General features: G+C 35.7%; 2 protein-coding genes across 6 annotated transcripts; one reads left to right on the plus strand and one right to left on the minus strand.

The window, feature by feature from the left end:
* The first annotated feature begins 383 nt into the window (after positions 1 to 383).
* On the plus strand, positions 384 to 3,410 carry LOC148179654 (uncharacterized). Its single transcript, XM_088050612.1, has 6 exons — positions 384 to 1,165; positions 1,211 to 1,796; positions 1,852 to 2,306; positions 2,354 to 2,586; positions 2,638 to 3,234; positions 3,283 to 3,410. Exons 1-6 carry the CDS (start codon positions 466 to 468, stop codon positions 3,358 to 3,360), a joined length of 2,649 nt encoding a protein of 882 aa, XP_087906738.1. The 5' UTR covers positions 384 to 465; the 3' UTR covers positions 3,361 to 3,410.
* nuf (rab11 family-interacting protein nuf) lies at positions 3,373 to 21,523 on the minus strand. Of its 5 annotated transcripts, none has more exons than XM_088050614.1 (12): positions 21,253 to 21,523; positions 20,142 to 20,280; positions 12,605 to 12,827; positions 11,367 to 11,450; positions 10,978 to 11,022; positions 9,894 to 9,932; positions 9,693 to 9,795; positions 5,364 to 5,528; positions 5,057 to 5,313; positions 4,713 to 5,007; positions 4,433 to 4,468; positions 3,373 to 4,323 (listed from the first exon to the last, which is right to left on the minus strand). In XM_088050614.1, the coding sequence occupies exons 1-12, from the start codon at positions 21,394 to 21,396 to the stop codon at positions 4,198 to 4,200; spliced, it is 1,656 nt and encodes a 551-aa protein (XP_087906740.1). In that variant the 5' UTR covers positions 21,397 to 21,523; the 3' UTR covers positions 3,373 to 4,197. The 5 variants fall into 5 exon arrangements, with proteins under 5 accessions (XP_087906740.1, XP_087906739.1, XP_087906741.1 ...); XM_088050613.1 differs by having other exon boundaries at positions 9,693 to 9,810; XM_088050615.1 differs by lacking the exon at positions 4,433 to 4,468 and having other exon boundaries at positions 9,693 to 9,810.
* Positions 21,524 to 21,772: the final 249 nt, after the last annotated feature.

Raw genomic sequence — 21,772 nt, forward strand, 5'->3', positions numbered from 1 at the left:
TCTCAAACCAAAGGGCAAAAGCTTATCCGAAAGTATACAAAAAAGACCCTTTTTTTGCATTAATGAATGTGAATCTGTTAATTTCTTATATAAAAAATTACGACTATTTTGCAATTAGAGCAATAAATGAATTAGAAGTGAAAATGAAGGACAATATTCCTGAACGAAAATTCACTTTCAAGCAGTCGCTAACGCTTAAAGATCAAACTTGAGCGTGGCAAAATAAAATTTCTCTTATATACAGCCCTAAAAAACTTTTTTCTTTTAATTTCATTTAACTTGGCTGGGATTTTAGTGTTTGTAACAAGCGGCTTATCATTCTGATAGTCTTGTTTGTACTCAGTTTCCATGACGAACGAATCGCCGAATTGACTGTCACTTCAAACAATCAATAAAACGCGCGATACAAACAAAGACCGGCATTTTTACTTTTAAGCTAACACAGAGCAAGAAAAAGCTTTGATCATGGACTTCGGCGACGACCCTCTAGGCGACATTTTGTCCGATGGAAGCAACGACAGTTTCTTCGACGAACCCAAGTCAAGTGGTAAACGAGCGAGTTTGACCAAAACACCCGAAAAGAAATCGATTACTGATATCTTCAACATTTCTGATAAACCCACTGAAAGTACTCCAATGTCGAAACGTTCAGATGACTGGTTGGGTTTGGATTCGAAAGAGTCGAAATCTCCTCCGAGAACTCAGCGATTGTCAAAGAAAATTAGTTTTGAAGACGATGACGATATTCTGGGGACGATGGGACTTACCACAAAGCGTCCACCAAGTAGAAGTGAAGAGCCAAAGCCTACGAAGAAAATGGATTTGCTTGAAAGCATTTTGGGGCCAACAAAATCGGAGGATTTGAGCAAAAAATCAACTTTTGATGATATCCTGAAGGAGAGCAAAGCAAAGACTTCAACTTCCGCTACAGCGACGCCAAAACCGAGCATTACTTCTATTGGTGTAGACTCGATATCTTTTAGCGACGCTCCTAGAGAAGGGCGGAGAGGAAGAAGACCTTCAACGGGTTTAATGGACCCTTTAGGGTTGTTTACCAGCGAACCAAAAGAAGAGACAGGAAGTGTGAAAGAGCGCCCATTGAATGAGTCCCTTGCATCCACCGCAGCACAATCTAAAAGCGCTCCAAACATTTCAGAACCTAGCGGTACTTTCATACTTTTTTCTTCCAAGGCTGATAATATTTTTGCAGATCTTCCAGATTGGTTGGGACGCGGCTCTTCAATAAAATACAGCAAGTCTGAAACCGTGTTAAATAAGACACCAGAAGAACCCAAACATGCAGAATCTATTAACGAAGCAGCGCCTCCCATGCAAAGTAAAGAAAGTGAAGCAACTTTAAATTCAATCTTGACGCAACAGAAGCTAACCCAGTCTCATGTTGAGTATCAGAACACTGCCATCGCTCTACAGCAGCAAGAATCACAACTGTTGATGGCCCTCCAGCTGAAGAAATACGAAGACAACTTGTCCGAAATGCAGATGAAACAACAAGAAGTGTTGATGAAACAAGAACAACAATTTAACATGTTGTTAGAACGACAATTTGCGAAACAACAAATATTGGAAAACAACATGAGACTGCAACAAGATAGAATCAACAATCATATTCAAATGTTAATAGCGCAACCACCCGTCACAAGACATTCGAACCAAGAAGAAGTGGAGGAGCTTAAAAAAACAGCGAGTGAAGAAAGTGTGAAGTTGTACGAGAATATTATTTCTTCTTTGAAGCAAAGACAGCACGAAGAAACATTTCTTTTGGAAGAATCATACAAGTAAGTAAAAATGGTTGAGGGAATTTGTTAACAATTTGTTAACACTTTGTTACAGAAAACAGATAACGCTGTTGGAACAAAGTTTGGAGTCGGTAGAGAAGCGACTTAAAATCGATGTTGAGAAAATCTCCGAGGCATTCGAAGAAAAGTTGAAAATTTTAGAGCAACAACATGAGGAAGAAGTAACCAAACACAAGCTGAAGATTCAAGACGTGGAAGCGCGACATTCTGAGGAAATAAAACTAATTAGGGACAATAACACGAGACTGATTGAGGAAATCAAGTTCGAGCATTCCATTCTTTTGGAGAATTTGAAAGAAACTAAAAAGTCTGAGTCGTCTCTTTTCCAAGAGTCACATTCCTACCTTCAGAAACTGGATAGTAACATTGAGATTTTGTACGCAAATAGTAAGAATCTTGGCGATCTTAGAGATCACATTGAGAAAGATTACAGCGTTTTATCACGAGCGAGGGAGGAGACTTTGAAGGCTAAAGAACATGAGATAATATGTAAGAATGTAAGATTGGTGAAATTCAAATCAGATTTGTTCTTTTAGTAATGAGAAGTACTTTGGAGAAGTGTAGAGAAGCAGCGGAGCAAGAAAGATCCCAACTGTTGGCTCTAGTCCGAACTTTGGAGACAAAAATTGCTGAACAGAACCAAAACGCGCGTGAAGAGCGATGGGCATTCCAACAAGCCGCCAACACGTTGGCGGCAAGATCCGCCGCCATGGACAGAGAAGCAGAATTCAATCGTACAGCTCTAGATCGAGAAAGAGAACAACTGAAGGTAAGATCTTTTCCTGTTACAAAAAACGTGATCAATTTCCATTCTTTTCAGACTTTGAAAGAATCAATTTTAGCAGAACAAGAAAAAACACTCCTGCAACTCACCGAAGAGAAACTATCCCTTTCAGCACAAAAATCCCGCCTGGATGCCTCCAGTAAATTAATGACAAACTACGACTCACAAAAAGCTCAGACTGAAATAGACGCCGCCATACAAATAGCGAAAGAAGCCGCCGAGATGACTGACAAGGAGAGAGAAGGCTTGCACCGAGAGAAATGCGAAGTGGAAAAATTGAAACGAACTCTGCGAGACCAAGAGAAAAAACTCACTTTGAAGGAAAGCGAATTGGAGGAGTTAATAAGAGATGCCGAACATAAACGCACGGAGGGCGAGAAGGCCATTTTCGACTCTAAAAATATTGAAAATAAATACAACGAGCGATTACGCGACTTGCAGGTGCAACTAACCGCGTTGGGTCACAGGGAGAGAAAATTAGCCGAAGAAAAAATCGCGTTTTCCAAAGAACGTCTCGCGTTTAATACGATGGTGCGCCAGACTAAGAAGTGTAGTCTTTGCAGCGCAGATCCGCAGAAACTCGAGGAAAATGATTTAAATATGATTACTCCGTACTTTTCCCGGTTTGAAAACGTAAGTATTACTCAGAAGTTGATAAATATTTAAGTTTTGTTACCGTAGGTCGATAGTGACCTGATTCGGCTACGACTGGAAGCGGCGGAGGAGTCATTAAATATTGAACACAACGTGCCAATATGAGACAATCAAGACTTCGAGTTTGAGATTTTAATAGTTTGTACTTTCTTAAAAAATATATACATAAGAATATTCCAATTTATTTTATATAACTGTAAAACAAGCCTAGGTGGCTAGGCGTACCTGTGTATAAACTTAATTAAGTACACAGATCAGAGTTAGAGTAGGCCGGTTTACTACTGACAACATAAAATATACAAATATCTATAAAATACTGCGAACATTATCTTAAATCATCTTTACAAAAATATACATTTAACAATCAATAAATAAAATGAGTTAACTTTCTGAAGAACAAATTAGGAACTGGTTTAGAACCAAATACAAAGTGATTAATTAAATTATTTTTTGAGTTGACCGGCAACTTGCAAACGTGTGTCTGAACTTAACGTTAAACATCAAATAATTGACAAATGATGTTAGGGAATGAGATATAAAGACATACGTTCAGAGCAGCCAACTAAATCACTCTGTAAAATCAATCTAGGAAGATGTGGAATTAAATAAAAAAGCTATGATTTCGAATAAAAACGTTTTTGGGAAGATTCTAAACCAACATTAATTAAAATAGTAGCTAAAAGTTATTATAACCAACAATAAAATGTAACTTTTTAGCGAGGCACTTGGATAAATTATTATAAAATTCAAATAATGCAATATTGTAAGTAGCATTTTTAAAACATCCACCAATCACAGTGTCTAATCACATAATGGACGGACCATTGAGCTACTTATAACACTATTTACATTATTTATTAAAATTTACACAATTATCCGTAACAATTACGACTAACAATTTATAGATATATTCGTATGTACAAAGATTAACATTAAACATAACTACACAGATCTCTGTTTTACTTCAAGTAATTGTGGATAATTTTCAACAATATTGAGTAAAATCCCGTCGATATAGCACCTTAATTGTAAATTTACTTCTTGCTGTTCCTTGAGAGCTTGCTGAATCTGAAAATAAATGATTACATCCCCGTTAAATGTGTTCAATTTTTGAGTTACGACTTTCATGCACAGTACAGTGCAACTAATTACTTCAAACTTAATTAAAGGTGCATACCTTAGCAAAAGAATCGCGATCATGTGGAATGATAGGCTAAAAACAGAAAGACATTGATAAGCAACCAGCAACCCAATGGAAAGCTATCACAAATTAATTATTTTACACGTGCACATTCAATGAAGCTGCATTATGCAAAGCATCTACGAAACTGATTCTTGATAATGCGATTACGAATAAATTAGTACTGAGTGAGTAGATTATTGAATTTTCGTAGAGGCGTACATATTCTGGTGTACCTAGCTAATGTGGTAATTAGTTTTCCGAACGATTGATTTACCTCATCATGTGTCATAGCTTCTAATTCGGCAGCGAGACTGTTTTCCCCTGCAGTGAGCATTCTTCCTTGCTCCAGTCCAGCATGAAGCAGACTAGCTTGTAACTCATCATTAGCTTCTTGAAGCTGAGTATTTTTGGATCTTAATGCGGCCATCTCCTCGTGAAGTTCTTCAAGTCGGATGGTTTCAGGTGAGGTAGTAGGTAACGCAGGAGTCCTAGCTTCCGATCGTAACCTCTCCAACTCCCGCGATAACTCCTCAATTAGTTGAACTTGTGCCTCGTGTTCTTTATTCAGTCTAAAAAAAAGGAAATTATATCTCGGAAACGCAAAAACCTGTCAATTACCTTCGTTCTTTCTCCTTAAAACTAGTCGTTTGCTCTCTAGCAACTATCACTTCATTGGTCAGTTCCTGTATTTGATCAGTCAGTACTTTTCTTTCAGTTTCGAGTTTTTCTATTCGTATCCTTTGCCTGGTGACTTCCTCCTTAAGATTCGACGCTTCCGTTTCGGCTGCATGCAACCGAATGCTGGCATTTTCTAACTGTAATTGTTTTTCTCGTTCTACTCTATTGACTAATTCTCTAGATCTCCTCTGCTCATCCTGCGTTGTTTCATTATTGGACTAGTCCTTTAACTGTCTAATTAACATACCTGTATCCGTTCATCGTACCGCATTTCAGTATCCCGTAATTGTTCTTCTAACATGATCACCCTGGCTTGAAGGGCTGCATTATCTGATTTGGCTCTCGTATATCTCTCATCGTTTTGATGTGCTGAATCTTGTAACACTCCCACTTGCTGTTGAAGAACTTGGAACTGAAACAGGATAAAACATTATAGATTCGTGTCTAGATCAATAAAGCGAAAAAGTCTCACTAAAAACGGGTGAGACCAAAGTAAAGACAGCAGAGAAAGTGGGTCGAGCATTTCCAGATTAAATGTGTCAAGAACGAGGCCCATTATTATAAGCGGAACGATTTAAAGAACCCATGCACTCACGAATGGATTGTCAACAAATAAGAAATGTTCTTTGTCGTGTAGCTAGGTTTTTACACAACACTAATGCGATTGATAAAAACGCAAAAAACTCAAGTCAAAGACTTTGTGTTAGTTACGAATATGATAATAATAAATAAAGATTTGTGGTCTTTGAAGCGAAGCGCTGTTATACTGAAATGTTGCTAGAACCGGAATAACGAGCAGGAATGAATAAATATTGACACATTTCAGTTTGATGTATTTTTTTCTTCCGACTTGTTTTCACAGCGTTCGCTTAGCATAAAAATAGCGTAAAAACTTTTACTAGAAAGTGAGAGAGCTTGAAATAGTCTTCCATTTTTGGCAATAACAATTTAGACTGGAAAAGAGATTTTATTGATTCCTTTTTGGGACTGTTTACTGGTGCAAAGAGATCTATTTTGATACTAATTTAAACAAGTACTTTAATCATATTCAGTTTATAGTGCTTTTTTGTACGTCCACATAGACAAAAAAAAGTTGAAAAATCGTTATATAACAAATATTATGAATTATGTATTGCAGTATTTTAAACTTAAAAACTTAAATAAAGTAGTCGTTCCAATGAAAAACACTTATTTAAGACAAAATACAGAGAATTAAATTTCTAATTTTTTTTTCTCTGGTCTTCGCTTTGTATTCCTATAATTTGGCACAGTTAATAACAACGTAGAAACCTTCTTTAATTTTATTGCCATAGGGATAAAACTAAGCTATTTTTTATGTCAAAAAAGTTTAGTTCTAAAAATAAAAGTTTCTGGAATTTGCTTTCTCTGGTTTATAACTTTGTCAATTGGAACAGTTAATAGGCAAGTCATAAAAAGTAATGCTCTAAATTTAATTGTTCTAGCAGTTACATTCAGTGGTAAATTCCTCAAATACTGAATTTGTAAAAAAATGTTAGAAAAGATATTAAGGTTTACTCAAAAATCTCCGAAATTATTGCAACTACCTGTTGGTAGTTACTCTCGTTGGAACTCAAATATGATAATCTTGAACTATTTCACAATCAGTAAATATTTGACTTCAAATATGGAAAAACCGAACCAACAGAGTAGATTGAGGATCGTACATTTACCAAAATTTTATCAATGCTAATTCAGCCTTATCTTCATTAGAACATTAATCCCGAAGCTACTAAAAAAGTATAATTCGAGTAATCGTCGTTCAACGAATTAGCGAGAGCGCACGTAGTCATTTCTGGAAAGGTTCCACCCAAATCAAGTGATTCACTACCATTAATTTACCCTTGACTCCCTCATAATCAAACCAACAAACTAAAATATTTGTTATTGACGTTAGTCACTCATTAAACCCGAAGTCAATGTACCGAGTGTTGAATAATTCCGCGCAAACCTACTTGATCTGTCACTTCTTCGCACCAGTGATGAGCTGGACTTTTCTTAACACCATTAACATTGTGGGGGAGATAAGGCGGCGGTCTTAAAAGTCCCTGTGGTGTATAATTGCCTTCCGATGGTCCAATAAACTCAAATTGTCCCTCCCACATATCATAATCAAGTTCAGATATATAAGAGACATCATTCTCTTCATCACTCATTGTTAATTTAAACACCCATTTAGATTTCTGATCGAATAGAATGTCAACGAGCACAACACGCAGCACTTCAAGTAGTCAACTGTGTCATACACAAATTGATAAGGCGGTGATAACCCTGCGACGTTTCTATGTCGTATTCACTTTGTATATTGGTGTCTCGCTAATAATAATTCCGCAAAATTTATACTTGGGCCAAGAGCGCGGAGACGGAAAACTCGCGAAATGAATCATTTCCAAAATTTCACTACCAGAGCCAATTTTACCAGGAAACGAGAATCAAGCTGCGATTTCCTTTAGACCGTGGAAGGTAATTTCGGAATTTTTTCCGTACATCATCGCAGTGTTAGTTGAGCTTGAAATTGGCGTCTCAATTTAATTATAAACAGCGGGCGGATGTTTTTCGTGGCAGCAGGAAGCTCGAAAATAGGCGCTAAGTAAAACACAGGCACAATAGTCACTAACAAAATGACAGATCTAGAGTATTGAATAAACAAACTTTAGAGGAATCAAGTTCTGCAACCGCGCCTAGCGCTTTCAGTTAAAACCGACAGACTAACTCCATCAGCCGTGCAATGTATATGTGTTGAGTGACGTCATGAACTTTGTATTAACAACAGGCATGCAGATGCCAACCATCCGACTATTCGCTATCAGAAGAAGCTTTTAATGAGGAGCTAAGTCGTGGGTTTATGATAATTCTAAAAGCATGCGTCTAATTACCCACCTGTTTTCATAACGCAGTTCTGACACTCTATTAACTTAATTAGGTGTCTTGGCTGCTCTAACTGACGCAACTGACACTTTTATTTTTCTATAAAAAGAATAGACTTGCACGGCTACATTTATATTAAAAAACAGCGCATCCGGCTAAAATAAGATTTTGTCATCAATTTGGACGAGCGCCAAAGGACGTTGGATGCATCAAGAAAGTATAAACAAATTGAGTGCTCATCGAAAATAATGGTTACGCACAATTAAAAACGACCTTCTTACGTGGACGTTATGTAAAAATGTCACGTCTCTAAGTAGTAATTGGGACGTTAGACAAAAATTCGCATACTTCGTGCGAGCGAAAGAATTAAAATGGGTTTCGACCGGAAGCCCCTCCTTGTTTCCGTTTACAAGACAAAGTATCCATCATGGAGATTGACGTGTGTGTGCATGCATTGCGCTGCACAAATTAAACAATTCAAGGCCTTTCACAAGATTATAAAACGCTTTTCGTGTAATTAATTAATTTAATCAGTAGTTACAGTACCTTAAGCTAGTTCAAACAAAAACAAGTGTCTTTCAGCCAACAAAAAAGTGATTAGGTAATAGTAAGCAGAGCGGTAGCAAAAACCCAAAAGTTTGGAAGGAGGAAATAAAAATTTCTAAAGTTTGTGTGTTTTGTGTCATTATTTTGTAATAAAAATAGTCATTTAATAGAAGAGTGTTTTAAAATCTTGGTTCATTCTAAAAATCTGTAAAAGTTCAAAACAACCATATAATCTCTAACAAATCGCAATTATTTATTTTTTCAATTAATGAATGTTCTGTAATTATTTTCCAAATGAACAGCCATTTAGTAATGGAAGTTATGTGTAGACATATTGACATTACTAAAACGACAATGGTAATATAATATAACTGAACAGTGTTACCATTACGAAATAATCCTTAATAAAATTATACACTTTTTTATCAACGCGCATTGTTCCAACGTTCCAACAGCTCGTAACGCGATTCTTTTAATACGAAACCGATTGAAACATGTACTTAAGTTACATAACTGTCATTAGGAAGATTACTGAACAAATTGCTAAAGATAAACACGTCTAAAAACAGCAGTACCAAACGTGTAACATTTCTTGAACTTCTCAGCCCCTCTTTACTTAGGCGTGTCTCAACTGCTTATCTCCAAGGTGCTAATGTGTCTTGTATATAGACAGTGACGCTGTGTCAGTGATCGTTACTTCTTTAAATATCCACCTTCTTTCCCAATAAAATCACAGAAAAAGATTTTTTAAATAGTGAAGCTTTACCATAACACGGAAGACCAGAGCAATGAACTGTCGACATCTGGTGTGAATTCAGATCATCAGGATTCATAACACGACGTTCAAATGAATCTAGATCATGTTCTGACCGCCTAGCGTATGTGCAAATCACTGTGACTTATTAGCCCACATTTTCCAAAAAGCGTTTTCATGTTCGTAGTAATTCTACGCTCACATTTAGCATTTTCTCACGTCTTCACTTTCCGTGACCGCGTATTTTGATACTCTTTTGTTGATTGTTGTGGAATCGAATAAGTCTGCTCTCTTGTTTACAACACTGTTAATGTTAAACACGGTTTACACTAAACAATAGCTTCTGTATGTATGACAACGCGCGTGTAAAATACGAACTTAATAACTCACCTTATGGTGTAGATCATGTACGTCTTCTTCCAAAGAAGCATCGGAGTACATGTCATCGGCAGTGTCGCAGGTGCTGCTCCTCCCTGATGAATTGAAACTGGAGCTGCGGTATAATTGACTGTAATCACTTGAAATGTCACCAAGGCAAAAGCATAATTTCCAAAAATAGCAAGAAGCACTCAACAATTTTGAAAAACTCACCTGGCTAAAGCATGCGATCCGAATTGTCTTTTTCCGTTGCTGCAACAAACACATTCCGGTTAAAATCGAGACAAGTGACAAGAAAACTATGACAATCTCAAACAAGCCCATAACGTAATCCTAACTCACATTTCCTTAAATGTTTCATAACACGACGTTGCCAAATTTTCTCAAAATCGCAACGGGACGTGAGGTGTGTTGTTATTACAAATTACACTTTTTTGGGAACACAAAAAAGGAAACGCGGAAGAAAAAAAAGTTTGATTGGCACGTTGTTTTTTTGAGGTACTGCATTTCACCGGAGTTTGAGAATTCCGTGGAGATGGCAACACTGCAGTTGTATGGGATATGAAACACCTAGTCGCATACCATAAAAGTTACCTTTTAACACGCCCACGGTGAAGAAGGCAGAATCATGCAAAGCGGTACAAGTATGCGTCATTCTTTGGAAACTTAATTTATGGCTACTGGCACTGACCTAGCAGTCTTGAGCTGAAGAGTTGTCTTTACTGGGATCATTAGAGAGGAACTCGAGCACTTCAAGTAATAAGGAAGGTGTGTTGGTGGGATTCGTGGAACTGATACGCCCAAATCGGTGATATGCAGTACGCCCAAATCGGCAATATGTAGATGTTTTTATCAATAAATCCTTGAATTTGTATGCATGTAACCAACAAATGTCGAATTCAAAAGCCTCCCCTCATTGAGGAAACAATACAACTGTATTAGTGAAAGAAGTGTTAAATATTTAAATAGTTTATTTTGCATTATTTAATTTTATTACCCAAACAAAACAGGTTCAATTGATTGTTTTCCATCATTCACGGTCGCCCGAAATTAACCTTTGAACTCTGAAACTCGTGTCGCCTTTCATTATTTACCAACACAGGTTCATTAAAAATGGATCTAATTTCACCAAATATCGACACAGCTATTACCACTGAAGAATTTCCATCGGCAATAGCACCAAATTTCCTACACTTTCGCTCAAACAACTTTTCCTTTTGTTGCCCCCATTTGCTTTTGTTTGTGGTAACAGCTGAAGCCCAAAATAACCCTATAAAACTTGAATGAAAATACTTACTGCCTGAAGGAACCCCATCTCCGATTTGGCAAGTTATCTTGGTGGCTGTAAAAAGCGGTTAGAATTAATATCTTTTTGCGGCTGTCCACAAAAAAGTAATAAAGTGGATATGAAAGGAAATTTAAAAAAGCCCCTGACGCGTCTGTTTTTGTAAACTATTATTCGCGTTGATGTGATGAAAACGGACAAAGCAAAATAAATGATATGCGTCACGGCGAAAATAAATTTGTTGTTTTCATTAACGATGGGTGCGTAACGATGTTTACATGCTGGGTAAATTATTAATTTCAGTTATTCTGTACTTTCTATGCTTTTAGAATGAAATGTTATGTAAGCATGCAAATAGTATGGAGATTTGTGAATGCATCGATTTCTTTGAGGATTCTTACCTCGGTGAAGACCTCCTCAAGCTTGTTCGCAACCATGCGTGGCGGTTTATGTTGGACGATGGGCTCCTGGTTCGAATGCCGTCTCTGCAACAATGCAAACTGTTAAAAGAATTTGCTTTGACAGTTGAAACTGTTTTAAAGTAAATTATTTCTTGTATCTGTTACATCCAAAAAGATTTCAAAATCTCAATAAAGAATCTAAAAAATGTAGAGAGCAGAATCTCAAGTGTGCCAAGAAAGTAGCACATCATTTTTCAAGAATCTTCAAGAACAAATATGAGAAGGTTTTCTGAAAGAGGTTCGATGAAACTGAAGTAGAAGCGTTTGGATATGAAAACTGTGATAAATCTGAAGAATCATAATATAAAAAGTAGCGAAACCATTAAATGGGCGATCAGCGATATTTTCCGCTCGTTAATCGCTATCATTAGTAACCATAACCATCCGATAAGCGACTTAACAATAAAGATTTTCACTTTCACATTTTTATATACAATTGGTATGAAAGCTGTACTCTTATTTTCTAGATGATGCGTGCATAATCCACATATCAGACAATCAAGCAATTGAAAGTGTACTTGAACAATAAGAAGTGGAGCTTATGAAACTGTTTTTTCGCACGCTGTAAGGTCAGAATTAGAACATCGACCATGCACAATAATGCAGTGAAGTGAATCATGGAGAAAATACTACTCTGTGTATAATTTTTTAGATGACACACATAAGTAACAATGTACGGATGAGTAGTCAGAATCACAATCTAGAAGGTAATTAAGGTTGCATGGAAATTTTCAAATCATGAAAATATGCATGACAACTCAGCGGATTTAATGTTTGTGTCGAAGTTATAATTACGACTTTCTTGCGAGGCAGAAATCGAAGTAATTAGAGACAATTCACTTCTCGAAAAACGGGAACGAATTTCTTGAAACAATACAAGATCTATCGTCAGTTAACACCGGAGCTATCTCTCACGCTTTACCTGTTAGTGAAAGTCAAACCTTACAAATTTCTAGACATGACTCATACAAACTTATGTAATGTTACTAATAACAAGCATTGCAATGGAAACAATTAACCGAAAATTAATTCGTCTCGCTAAAATTAAGGAGGCAACACCAAACGCGGTGACCTCAAAGCAGACAATTCGTGTATTAGTTTTATCGATCTCGAGTTAATTATCATTTTTCGAGGCAAGACACGAAAGCAAGGCTTCCCAGTCTGCCTTTTTTGCTCACCCTAAATTCCTGTCGGTTGAGATCCCGGAGTCGGCGTCGATGTCAACACCTTCCCCATTCCATTCGTAGTTCTCGCCGTCTGACAGGGAGGAACACTGACTTTTGCTTTGCTCAACAGGACGTGGACTGTCTGGTGGATTTAACAGAAAACTGGGTTCCGGGCCTGCGCTTCCATTTCCCATCGTAGAGTCCGTGGCTGTCGTGGTGGGCGACATCATGCTCTCTGAAACCAGGACATCGCAACATTAGATTACTTCTATTGATTACAGTCATTAGAAGCGAGCATACGCGACATTACATGCCCATCATGAATGAGCGGTAAATCTCATTATGTCAGGGCGAGCAAATAAGAAAACTGAAATTAGCAAGGTCTAACTGTAATCTCTAAACGTGGCATTACTTAAATTTCCTTATCGCTAATTTAGTTCCTGCAAATGAAGTGCGCTTGCCATTATGTAAATATTTTATAACGAACTTTCCATCAGATAATTATTTTTCCTGTTATAAACACACAGGGTGGTCACCATTCTGCAATGCAAAGAAAAACTTCGATCAGGTGAAAGTTGGAAAATATGTGATTCGCCTAGTCACAAATTTCTAATTGCAACGAAAAAACAGAAAAAATTGTAATGCTCCGACCACAATCAACATTTTTTCAAACATCAATAAATTCGATAATGGTTCAAAATCGTTGAAAAATTACGCTCATTTTTGGAAATCGGAATTTCTAGACTACATAATTACTACATAATTTTGTACAATTATATGCTACGTTTGAAATAAAACGACATTAATTACAAGCGTAAGCAATGGTTAAAGAAAACCAGACACTTTGGCGTGAAACAGAAATCCAGAACGAATGAAATTACTTTAAAGAAAAGAATGGAAACCGCAGCGAATGGAAAGACTTCCTACTGATTTTAATTAATGGGGCAAAAAAGATTATCTCATTTAAATATCTGAAGCTGAATCGTATAAATTTTAGTGCTGTGCAGTTTTAATTGGTGCCAAATATTTAGTTACCACAGCAAGATTTAAATTCGTAGTGTTAAATTTATTATCCTATTGTTGGCACAGCCGCACTTTTCTTGGCGTTAAAATATAAAAATTATTATCATTTTTTTTATTATCAAGTCAAAGACAAATAATAAAAAATGTTTTATTTTGTAGTAGCAGTAGTATTTCGTTCCATTACGTGTTAAATCGGATGTTTAGAATTAAATTAATTGCTCTATTAATAAAATACTATTTAGGCTAATTAGAATCCGTACAAGTACTTAAATTGACAGTTCGAAAAGTATTAACACATAATATCAGAAGTCGTACGAGTACTGGCAAGGTCAATGTCAAGTAATAATTACATGATAATTAGATAATAACTGTATTGGTAAATATAATTTTGATTATCTACGACAAACCAGGTACTGAGATTACATAATGTCTACGAATATAAAAAAAATCTGAGATAATAAAGAAAAAAATCTGTAGGCTCGTGACATTTGATTGTAGAATGTTTAGTTCAATAATTTACAGAATCAGCGGCTGAGGCTTGAGGATCCAGAAACTGGGAATTCAGAATGTTAGGGAAAGAAGGGAAAGGAAGTTTTTTAAAAAAATATTTTAATTTAAAATTTCACATCAAATGATATAAAATACAATCATCGAAAAAATAAAAATTTTCGTTATTCTATCAATTAAAATTAATTAATCATCGTTAAAGGTAGCAGGAAAAGAAACGCTTCGTGTGTGGTGATCAATTTATTAATACAAAAATTATAAGCAGGAAATCGTGAAGGGAACAAAAAACCAATCGCATATTTTCCCTTTCGTATTATGTGTGAAAGCGAAACATTTTTAAGTTAAAAATTATAAGGATAATAGTTTTGTAGTTTTGTTTTATTTAGTATGTTCTAGCAAACATTGTTTTTTTTCTTTTTTTCTTTAATTTAAGAATTTTGAAGTCGAGATCCAAAAATTTGTATTTTTTTAAACGACATGAAAGTAACTTGTTACTTGTTTGCATTGCACCTAAGTTTTTACCGTGTCAAGAACTTGTGCCGGTGTTATAAAATTTTCTAGGAAGATAAAAGTTTCAGCTGTGAAGTGATGGTAAGATTCAATGAATTTTTATTTCACGTTGACTGAATTATGTATTATTAGAGCATGCCGCACGATGTTGACAGGAAACATGAAAAAAATAAACATAATACACAATCGCGAATAAAATCTATCATTAACACCGCCAGTGAAAGAACATTCAAGAGAATTGTAGATGATACCACAACCTTGAGCCTTCCTGGGAAAGGATTTCTGCGACCCTGAGCCAAACTTCCCAATAAAAACCAAGTTGAAATTATGGGAAAATCACGATTAACAATACAATGGTTTGTACGACACATTCAATTGCAGTTAGAAACTGAACAAACTCATTTATTACGAAGACGTTACTTTTGACTTTTAGAACAATCTGCCATTTCCAGGTTCATTCACTTGTAAAACTCTCAATATAAAGAATTCGTAACTGATAGTCGACAATGAAGTTATCGCTCGCGCTGTACCAGTGCGTGCCATGCTATAATTGAAAAGAGATAACATACCTCTACATTCATGTACCGTGGTATAAATCTGCACGGTAAAAACTCACCGTCCTCGTTCTCAAAACCTTGCGAATTTAAAAGTGACAATATTGAAATGTGGATAAATACCTAAAATATCCAAAGGTTAATAAAGACCAACCCAATTCCCTATCTTGACTGTGAAAACCGTGGAAAAATGGTAATAAGTGATGAGTCACAAAGAAGACACCAAAAAGTCGTCACAGCTAATTATATCGCTTTTGTAAAGCAGAGCCCAATACGTGTTATATAACAATGTTACATTTCTCCAATTGTTTACAAACAATAAATTGCATGCACTGTAAACCGAACAAGCTTTTAAAAGCGTAGCAGCAACAAATGTCTTAGCTCGGATGACCTGGATCGTCGGATAATCTGAAGTATGTGAAAAACTGTCCACCGATTTTGAAACCACGTCCGGCACGAAACGAAAGTTTGCATAATAAAAGAAAAGACTCCTAGTGGAGTTAATTATGAATAATTAATTAATTAATTTTTTACCGAAAGTTGAAGCGATTTCTTAAACGCTTTAACATGAATGTGTAATTGTAATCACTCAGGTAAATAAACGGATCGTTAAACGTGACAAGTAGAGCATTTATTTCAAAAGGAGACAACAAAATATCACTTTGCACAAACGTGCGATGATCAAATTCTTTCAAATTCTGGGCTCTCCAAGCAATTATTTGGAGCGACTGTAATTATATCAATCCCCGGTTTAAATTGGGAGAAAACTAATTAAAGCCAGGCGCAAGTGTCACTGATTCTCTAAAAATAAAACCAGTAAAAATGTTGATTAATAACTTTCAACAGTTGCCATCGACACGAGTGATACCAGATATGTGGATCTGGTCTATGTCTCGTGCTCTCCATCTGGAGCGTCTGGTTGCAATGGAGAAGACAAGAGCACTCGCCCCCTTCATCAAGCTGTTTACGTACTAGAAAGTGTTACATCAATTGAACGATCTCCTGTCCAATCTTGTAGAAGATCATCAAAAAAGAACAATGGAAATTTTATCACGACTTCAGAATTATTGAAATTTCCCTCAACAAAATGACCTACATTATAAAACACCATTTATGATGGTAGTAGGTATGATTTACAGGTTAAAACTGCATCGTTAATTACCTCTAATCAAAGAAAGTTATACGGTTAAAAGCATAAACCTTCTTTTTCGATAATAAAAGTGGTAAGGCATGACATGACCCACTGATAGGTGAACATTATTGAGGTCGCCGGGGCTTCTTGAGGACAAACCCATTTCCTTAATTTTTCTTAAAGAAATGGGAGAAAGTGTGAAGTTGTTAAAAGAAGATTATTCATGACTCGTTTGAATGTCATCCGTAGGTTTCCCAGGAATTTTAATTTGTTCCCTTCCGGTGAAGAAAATTTATATGCACACGAAGCTTTAGTGTTCTGCTGTCATTGTTGCGGGGCCAGATTTCGTAGAACAACAAAGCTTCGGTGGCGGCGTGAGCATGTAAATAAACTACTTTGTGTGTACAAGGTAGTTCATATATTTGTTTACGCACAATAGTTCGATAAAACCAAAACATCCGGCAATTACTCTGTTCAGTTTTTACTTCTGTTGCTCATTACGAAATACCTGAAGATCGCGAGCTTCTGGGAAAATTTGAAGATAAAATGTAATGAAATAAAAAAAACGCACGTAACTTGAGTTATTACATCTCATTCTTACAGTAAAAAAAAAACAGAGTCATTGTACGAGTAGAAAGATCATTGTTTTTCTTATTCGTTACTACATTTTTTTGCATTTTTCACAAGTCTGAGAGTGTTGAAAGCTCTCGCATTAGCAAAAATGCTTGTTCAATCCGAAAGAATAATTGACAATGCAATCACAGGATTAATTGCATTCTGCAAAACGTTATTACTGATTTGGAATCGTTTACGGTTTTGGGAGTGAATTCACAAACCGGCAATTTTTAGTTCTTTTCTGGTATCAATATTGTTTAATAAGCGTATACCGATGATTTAACACTTTGGTTGTCAGTTGTAACGGTACTACACATTATAATTTCTTTCCACTGTTTAGGCACATAAAAACAGATTTTAACGGACCTAGCGAGATGGCGAATTAGATAAAAAGTCTACGTTTTGAACAATGAAATATATGGATAGTTTAAGAGATGGTTCAACTACTCTTCGAGTAATCGAACAAATTCCAAGAAAAGTAGGCTCAGTTATTGAAGGGTTGCAGTTCAAATATTCATGCTGTGGTATCTTTGAACTATTCTATTTAAAATTTAGACCACGGCTTTGAGTGGTGCCCCAGATTAAAATAAATTTAGTTTTTTCCAAACAAAAGTATTGGCAAGGCGGCAAAAATGTGCATACCTACACACACCCACCTGTAGCTATAAAATGTCACAATAAATTTTCAATTTTTTTAAAGCATTATGTTACGTTTGCCATTATTTTTCCAATTTCTTAAATGGATGTGGTTATGCCAGGTATTGAATAAACTCTTCAATTCCTCCACACGCTCGTTTTATGGCTCACATTCAAACACTTCGCATTTAAAAGAAACCCAATAACTTGATAAGCTTCCTTAAATTAATAGGAGTTGCGAATTACTCATCCATTGTTGATAATTTCGCTGTGTCATTTGCATTGTTTAACGGTATCAGTTTTATTGGAAAAAATAATAATGGAAATGTGGGCATAGTTTTTAAATTATGAATTGAAAAACCTGATTCGCCCGCCTGTCGTTACATGAAAATGACTTTCTTTTTGAACTACGGGTGAAATTGCCGAAACAGCAAGTTAATTAGATCCACCTACCTCTTGTAAATTTATGACTACGTTTCCCTAGCTGCTGTATAACTAAATTACCAACAACATAATAGTTAAACATGACTAGTAATCCACCTGTTTACTAAATTATGTATCTACAGTAAATCTTCCAATTAATGACAAATTATACAGATTAGATACAAGTAAACAAGAAATTTAATACACAACGCAGTTTCAAATTGTTTTTAAATATAGAGAGTTCCATCTAACGCTCTTACCTCTGTGTAAATAACAAAACAGGTGTATTACAGGTTAGGTGATTTTTAACATCCAAGGTGAACCCAGTTTCCACAGTTAATTTGAACTACACTGCACTCGTTTATACTGTCATTACCAATGTTTATTCAACTAGTTTTGTTAAAGAAAGTGATACAAATTGTAATTTTGAGTTTGAAAATTTCTGGTGATGACCACATAAACTCACCTGTCGCTATGTGGCTGCGGACTGAAGAGAATCAGTGGGAAGAATTTGACGGTGATGTTGCTGAGTTTGCGCAGACTGAGTTTCACCTGTGTTCAGCGATAGTCAAACTGTTGTAGGCGGAACAATTATCTACGTTTTTCAGAATCATTCACTATTTTTTTTTTGGGAAAATAGGTATTTAAATGTTGGCAACTCTTTTTTTGAAAAATGTTCAAAAAAATTATAGGCCGCTTCTAATTGGTCAGTAATGTCAGTGACGGTTCAACCAATGTATGTTTTCAAAAGAATAAAAATAAGCCAAAACTGGGCTATTTTTGCATTATAGAACGTTTGGAATACTTTTTGGGAATAAGTATTTAAATGTTGGCTATCCTAAAAAATCCCCCAAAAATCATAGCTCTTTATGATTGGTCAATTTTAGCGTCAAAGGTGCCATTGTGAATTCAATCGTGGGTTATAAAAGCAACGAAAATAAGTGGAAAATTTGTTGTATTGTGCCATTTTCGAACCGTGGAAATGTTCCTCAATGTCCATTCTTCAGCCTTCGGTGAAAATCGTGTGTTGGGAGTCTTTTTGTGCCCAAAGTAAGTACATTTTTTAAATATTGCAGAAAACTGAATTAGAATGAAACTGGTCAAAACATGACTTGGTATTTATTAGTTTTCCAGTTATTTTTTGATAGTAGATACGCTCGTAATACTAAGAACTTAATTGTTATGCACGAAAACAAGTTCATCACAGAATTGGTAGCAAACGAAAGTAATTAGTATGCATTATATGCGTAACAATTTTAGCGTAAACATCCATCCTGTATAACCTGTATAAGTTCGTGAATTGTGAAGCCATGTGTACATTATAAGTCAAGTGGTTTCTGGTTTTCTCATGGACTCCCTCATGCTTAACAAGCGGATGTCCTAAGTGAAGTGAGTCTTTCGGTTTTTACGAAGAATTATAAAGCGAGTATCATATAACGACTATTCCGGCCGTTATAATGAGAACAAGGGCCACTGAAAACGTATATATGCAGAATATACCTGACAAAGAACTGTTGAACAACGTCGAGGGTGACAAAAAAATGTGCTCACCAGAAGTTAAAATTATTTTGAGGATAATAATCCCACACAAATTTCATTGTTATATTTATCTTGCGAGTTTCTCATTCTCATTTGCTATAATTTTTTTTAAAAATTGTAAAAATCCAAATCGTATATAGGAAGGTGAGCTTAGAATCTCGCAATATTTTTTTTTACAGAATTTTATTTGCATTTTAATTGAGTAATGTATATTTGGTTGCCTACCCTCGGACTCCGTTTTAAATCGCAACCAGTTTTAAAACATCCACAGAATATTAGAATTCCTTATTAATAAAGCATTAGATTTAACGATCAATTGTGCAGAATTCCACTTTTTAAGCGAAATTAATATTTATGTTGTTGATGATTTTCACTCTTCATGCTTACTCTACTAACGCTGATTTCTACACATTTCCAACAAATTCTATTAGCAACAGCACACTAATCTTACATAATTGGCCAAATTAGAAAAGCCGAGCTCTACATAAAACGCAATACAAAAAAGTCTTCATAGTTCACTAGTTGCAATAACAACCAAAAGTACCCTCTGGCAAGTTGTGGTTTTCTCAAATTTTTTATTCAAATACCGTTATAAAGACAAATTCTTTACCTTTATACTTGTTAAGAAAATCTTTCTTCTCTTGATTTTTCTGACGATGCCGTAGAGAGCGGAGCCCCAAACAAAACTCTTTGAATGACAGTGTCCCATAACCGTGAGGATCCAGTTCATTGAGGATATTACTGATTTCCTGTAACAAGATTGTTTTTTCAATTATAGAAGAAAAGTAATTGCGTAATAATAACATTTTCTGAATTTTCTAGCATTTCCTTTACGTGATTAATGAAATTCTGGGCGTAGATTTGTCCCATGATTGCCAGTAGTGAAGTACATTAAAATCCCATTTCTGATTTCCAACTGTGCTTGTTGAATTTTTTCACAAGGTTACACTAGTGAATTAAAATCGACGTTAGGAAATAATTGTGCAATTATTTGTATGCTACTGGTTTGTTTTCTAAAGGTATTTTATTCGAGCAAAAAAATTGAGCGACACTCTAAATTTGCGAGATAAAATTCTTCCTGGTTTTGCAATCAATTCTTCCGATTTCTCAACGCAATTTTTTTTATGTTTTAATTATTTTGTAATAATACATGCCTGCACGCACTTTTAGAACACGCAGAATTGACCACTTTATCAAGACATCAATAAACGAAACTCGTCAAAAAGTCTGTATGACGACTGATTGTCTAAATAACGAGGTAGTTGACCGCAAAAATAAATTAGCACGCGCACATAAGCAGACATAATATCCACAGAATTTGAATATATCGCAATTTCCTGTGTCAAAACTATCTGTCTCATTATCGAAAAGTGAACCCCTGCTTGTATTGCTTTACATTCCGTAAATGCTACCAACTGGAAACAGTTCTGTAATTTACCGGATGTTATTGTAATATGCAGTACTCATATCGTGATTCATTGAATATAGTAATCTTCAACCTTTGTCCAAGTGGTTGAAACGATGGACGTTACATGTAAAAGCTTGTAATTGCCGTCGTATTGAAAGTTCCGGTCTTCTAAGCGCATCGTGTCAGTTTAGCGCAATTGTTTGTATTACAGTCTTGGAATAATTAGCCCAGATCAAGGTTGTTGTCATAAAAAGTAGTTTAATTAACTCTAGTACTCTTCACCTTGAATGTAAAAAAAACTGGGAATTTGTACCTGTAAATGCTCGGAATGGGGTGCATAGCTGGAGGCGAGTTCTTGTAAATAATCTATTTTAATCCTTCCTGTTCTGTTTGGATCACACAACCGAAAAACTGTCATTAATTCCTTCATTGATAAGACACTAGTTTCACTGAACATTTTTTTCCATTTTCTTATTCTGTGAAGAATCGAACACTCACTGTATAAAAAAGTATCATCGCGATTGGATTTGAAATGTTGAGCGCGCGGAAGCAGCTCGAGTCTGCGTTCCACTAGGTACTGTATGGTACTACTGTAAAAGTCTACGTTTTCCGCACTGGAGGTGTTTCCGGACTTCATAATTACCGATGTCCTTGTGCATCGCGAAAAAACATAAAATCGGTTGAAAATAATTGTATGGTAATAAACTAAACCATTTATACGATGACTAGCTGGTACGTAAGTGAAATGATTGATTTGTTTAACCAACTAGGTGTAAATGCGGTTAGAGGTTTAGAGCAGTAAATATAGGTAATTTACTTAATTGTCAATATTT

The sequence above is a fragment of the Gnatocerus cornutus genome, chromosome 2 (genome assembly GCF_029298725.1).
Source record: "Gnatocerus cornutus isolate USDA-ARS CGAHR chromosome 2, icGnaCorn1.1, whole genome shotgun sequence".
Classification (NCBI taxonomy): Eukaryota; Metazoa; Arthropoda; class Insecta; order Coleoptera; family Tenebrionidae; genus Gnatocerus; species Gnatocerus cornutus.

Bases quoted from the DNA above. Each gene is read 5' to 3' on its own strand.
- nuf (XM_088050613.1), bottom strand. From the start codon at position 21,396: ATGTTCAGTGAAACTAGTGTCTTATCAATGAAGGAATTAATGACAGTT. The intron at 12,828-20,141 runs GTAAAGAATTTG...TCCTGGTTTCAG, and splicing joins TTTTCTTAACAAGTATAAAG to AGAGCATGATGTCGCCCACC. The intron at 4,324-4,432 runs GTATGCACCTTT...ATTTATTTTCAG, and splicing joins ATCGCGATTCTTTTGCTAAG to ATTCAGCAAGCTCTCAAGGA.
- LOC148179654 (XM_088050612.1), top strand. From the start codon at position 466: ATGGACTTCGGCGACGACCCTCTAGGCGACATTTTGTCCGATGGAAGC. The intron at 1,166-1,210 runs GTACTTTCATAC...ATATTTTTGCAG, and splicing joins AAACATTTCAGAACCTAGCG to ATCTTCCAGATTGGTTGGGA. The intron at 2,307-2,353 runs GTAAGAATGTAA...TTGTTCTTTTAG, and splicing joins TAAAGAACATGAGATAATAT to TAATGAGAAGTACTTTGGAG.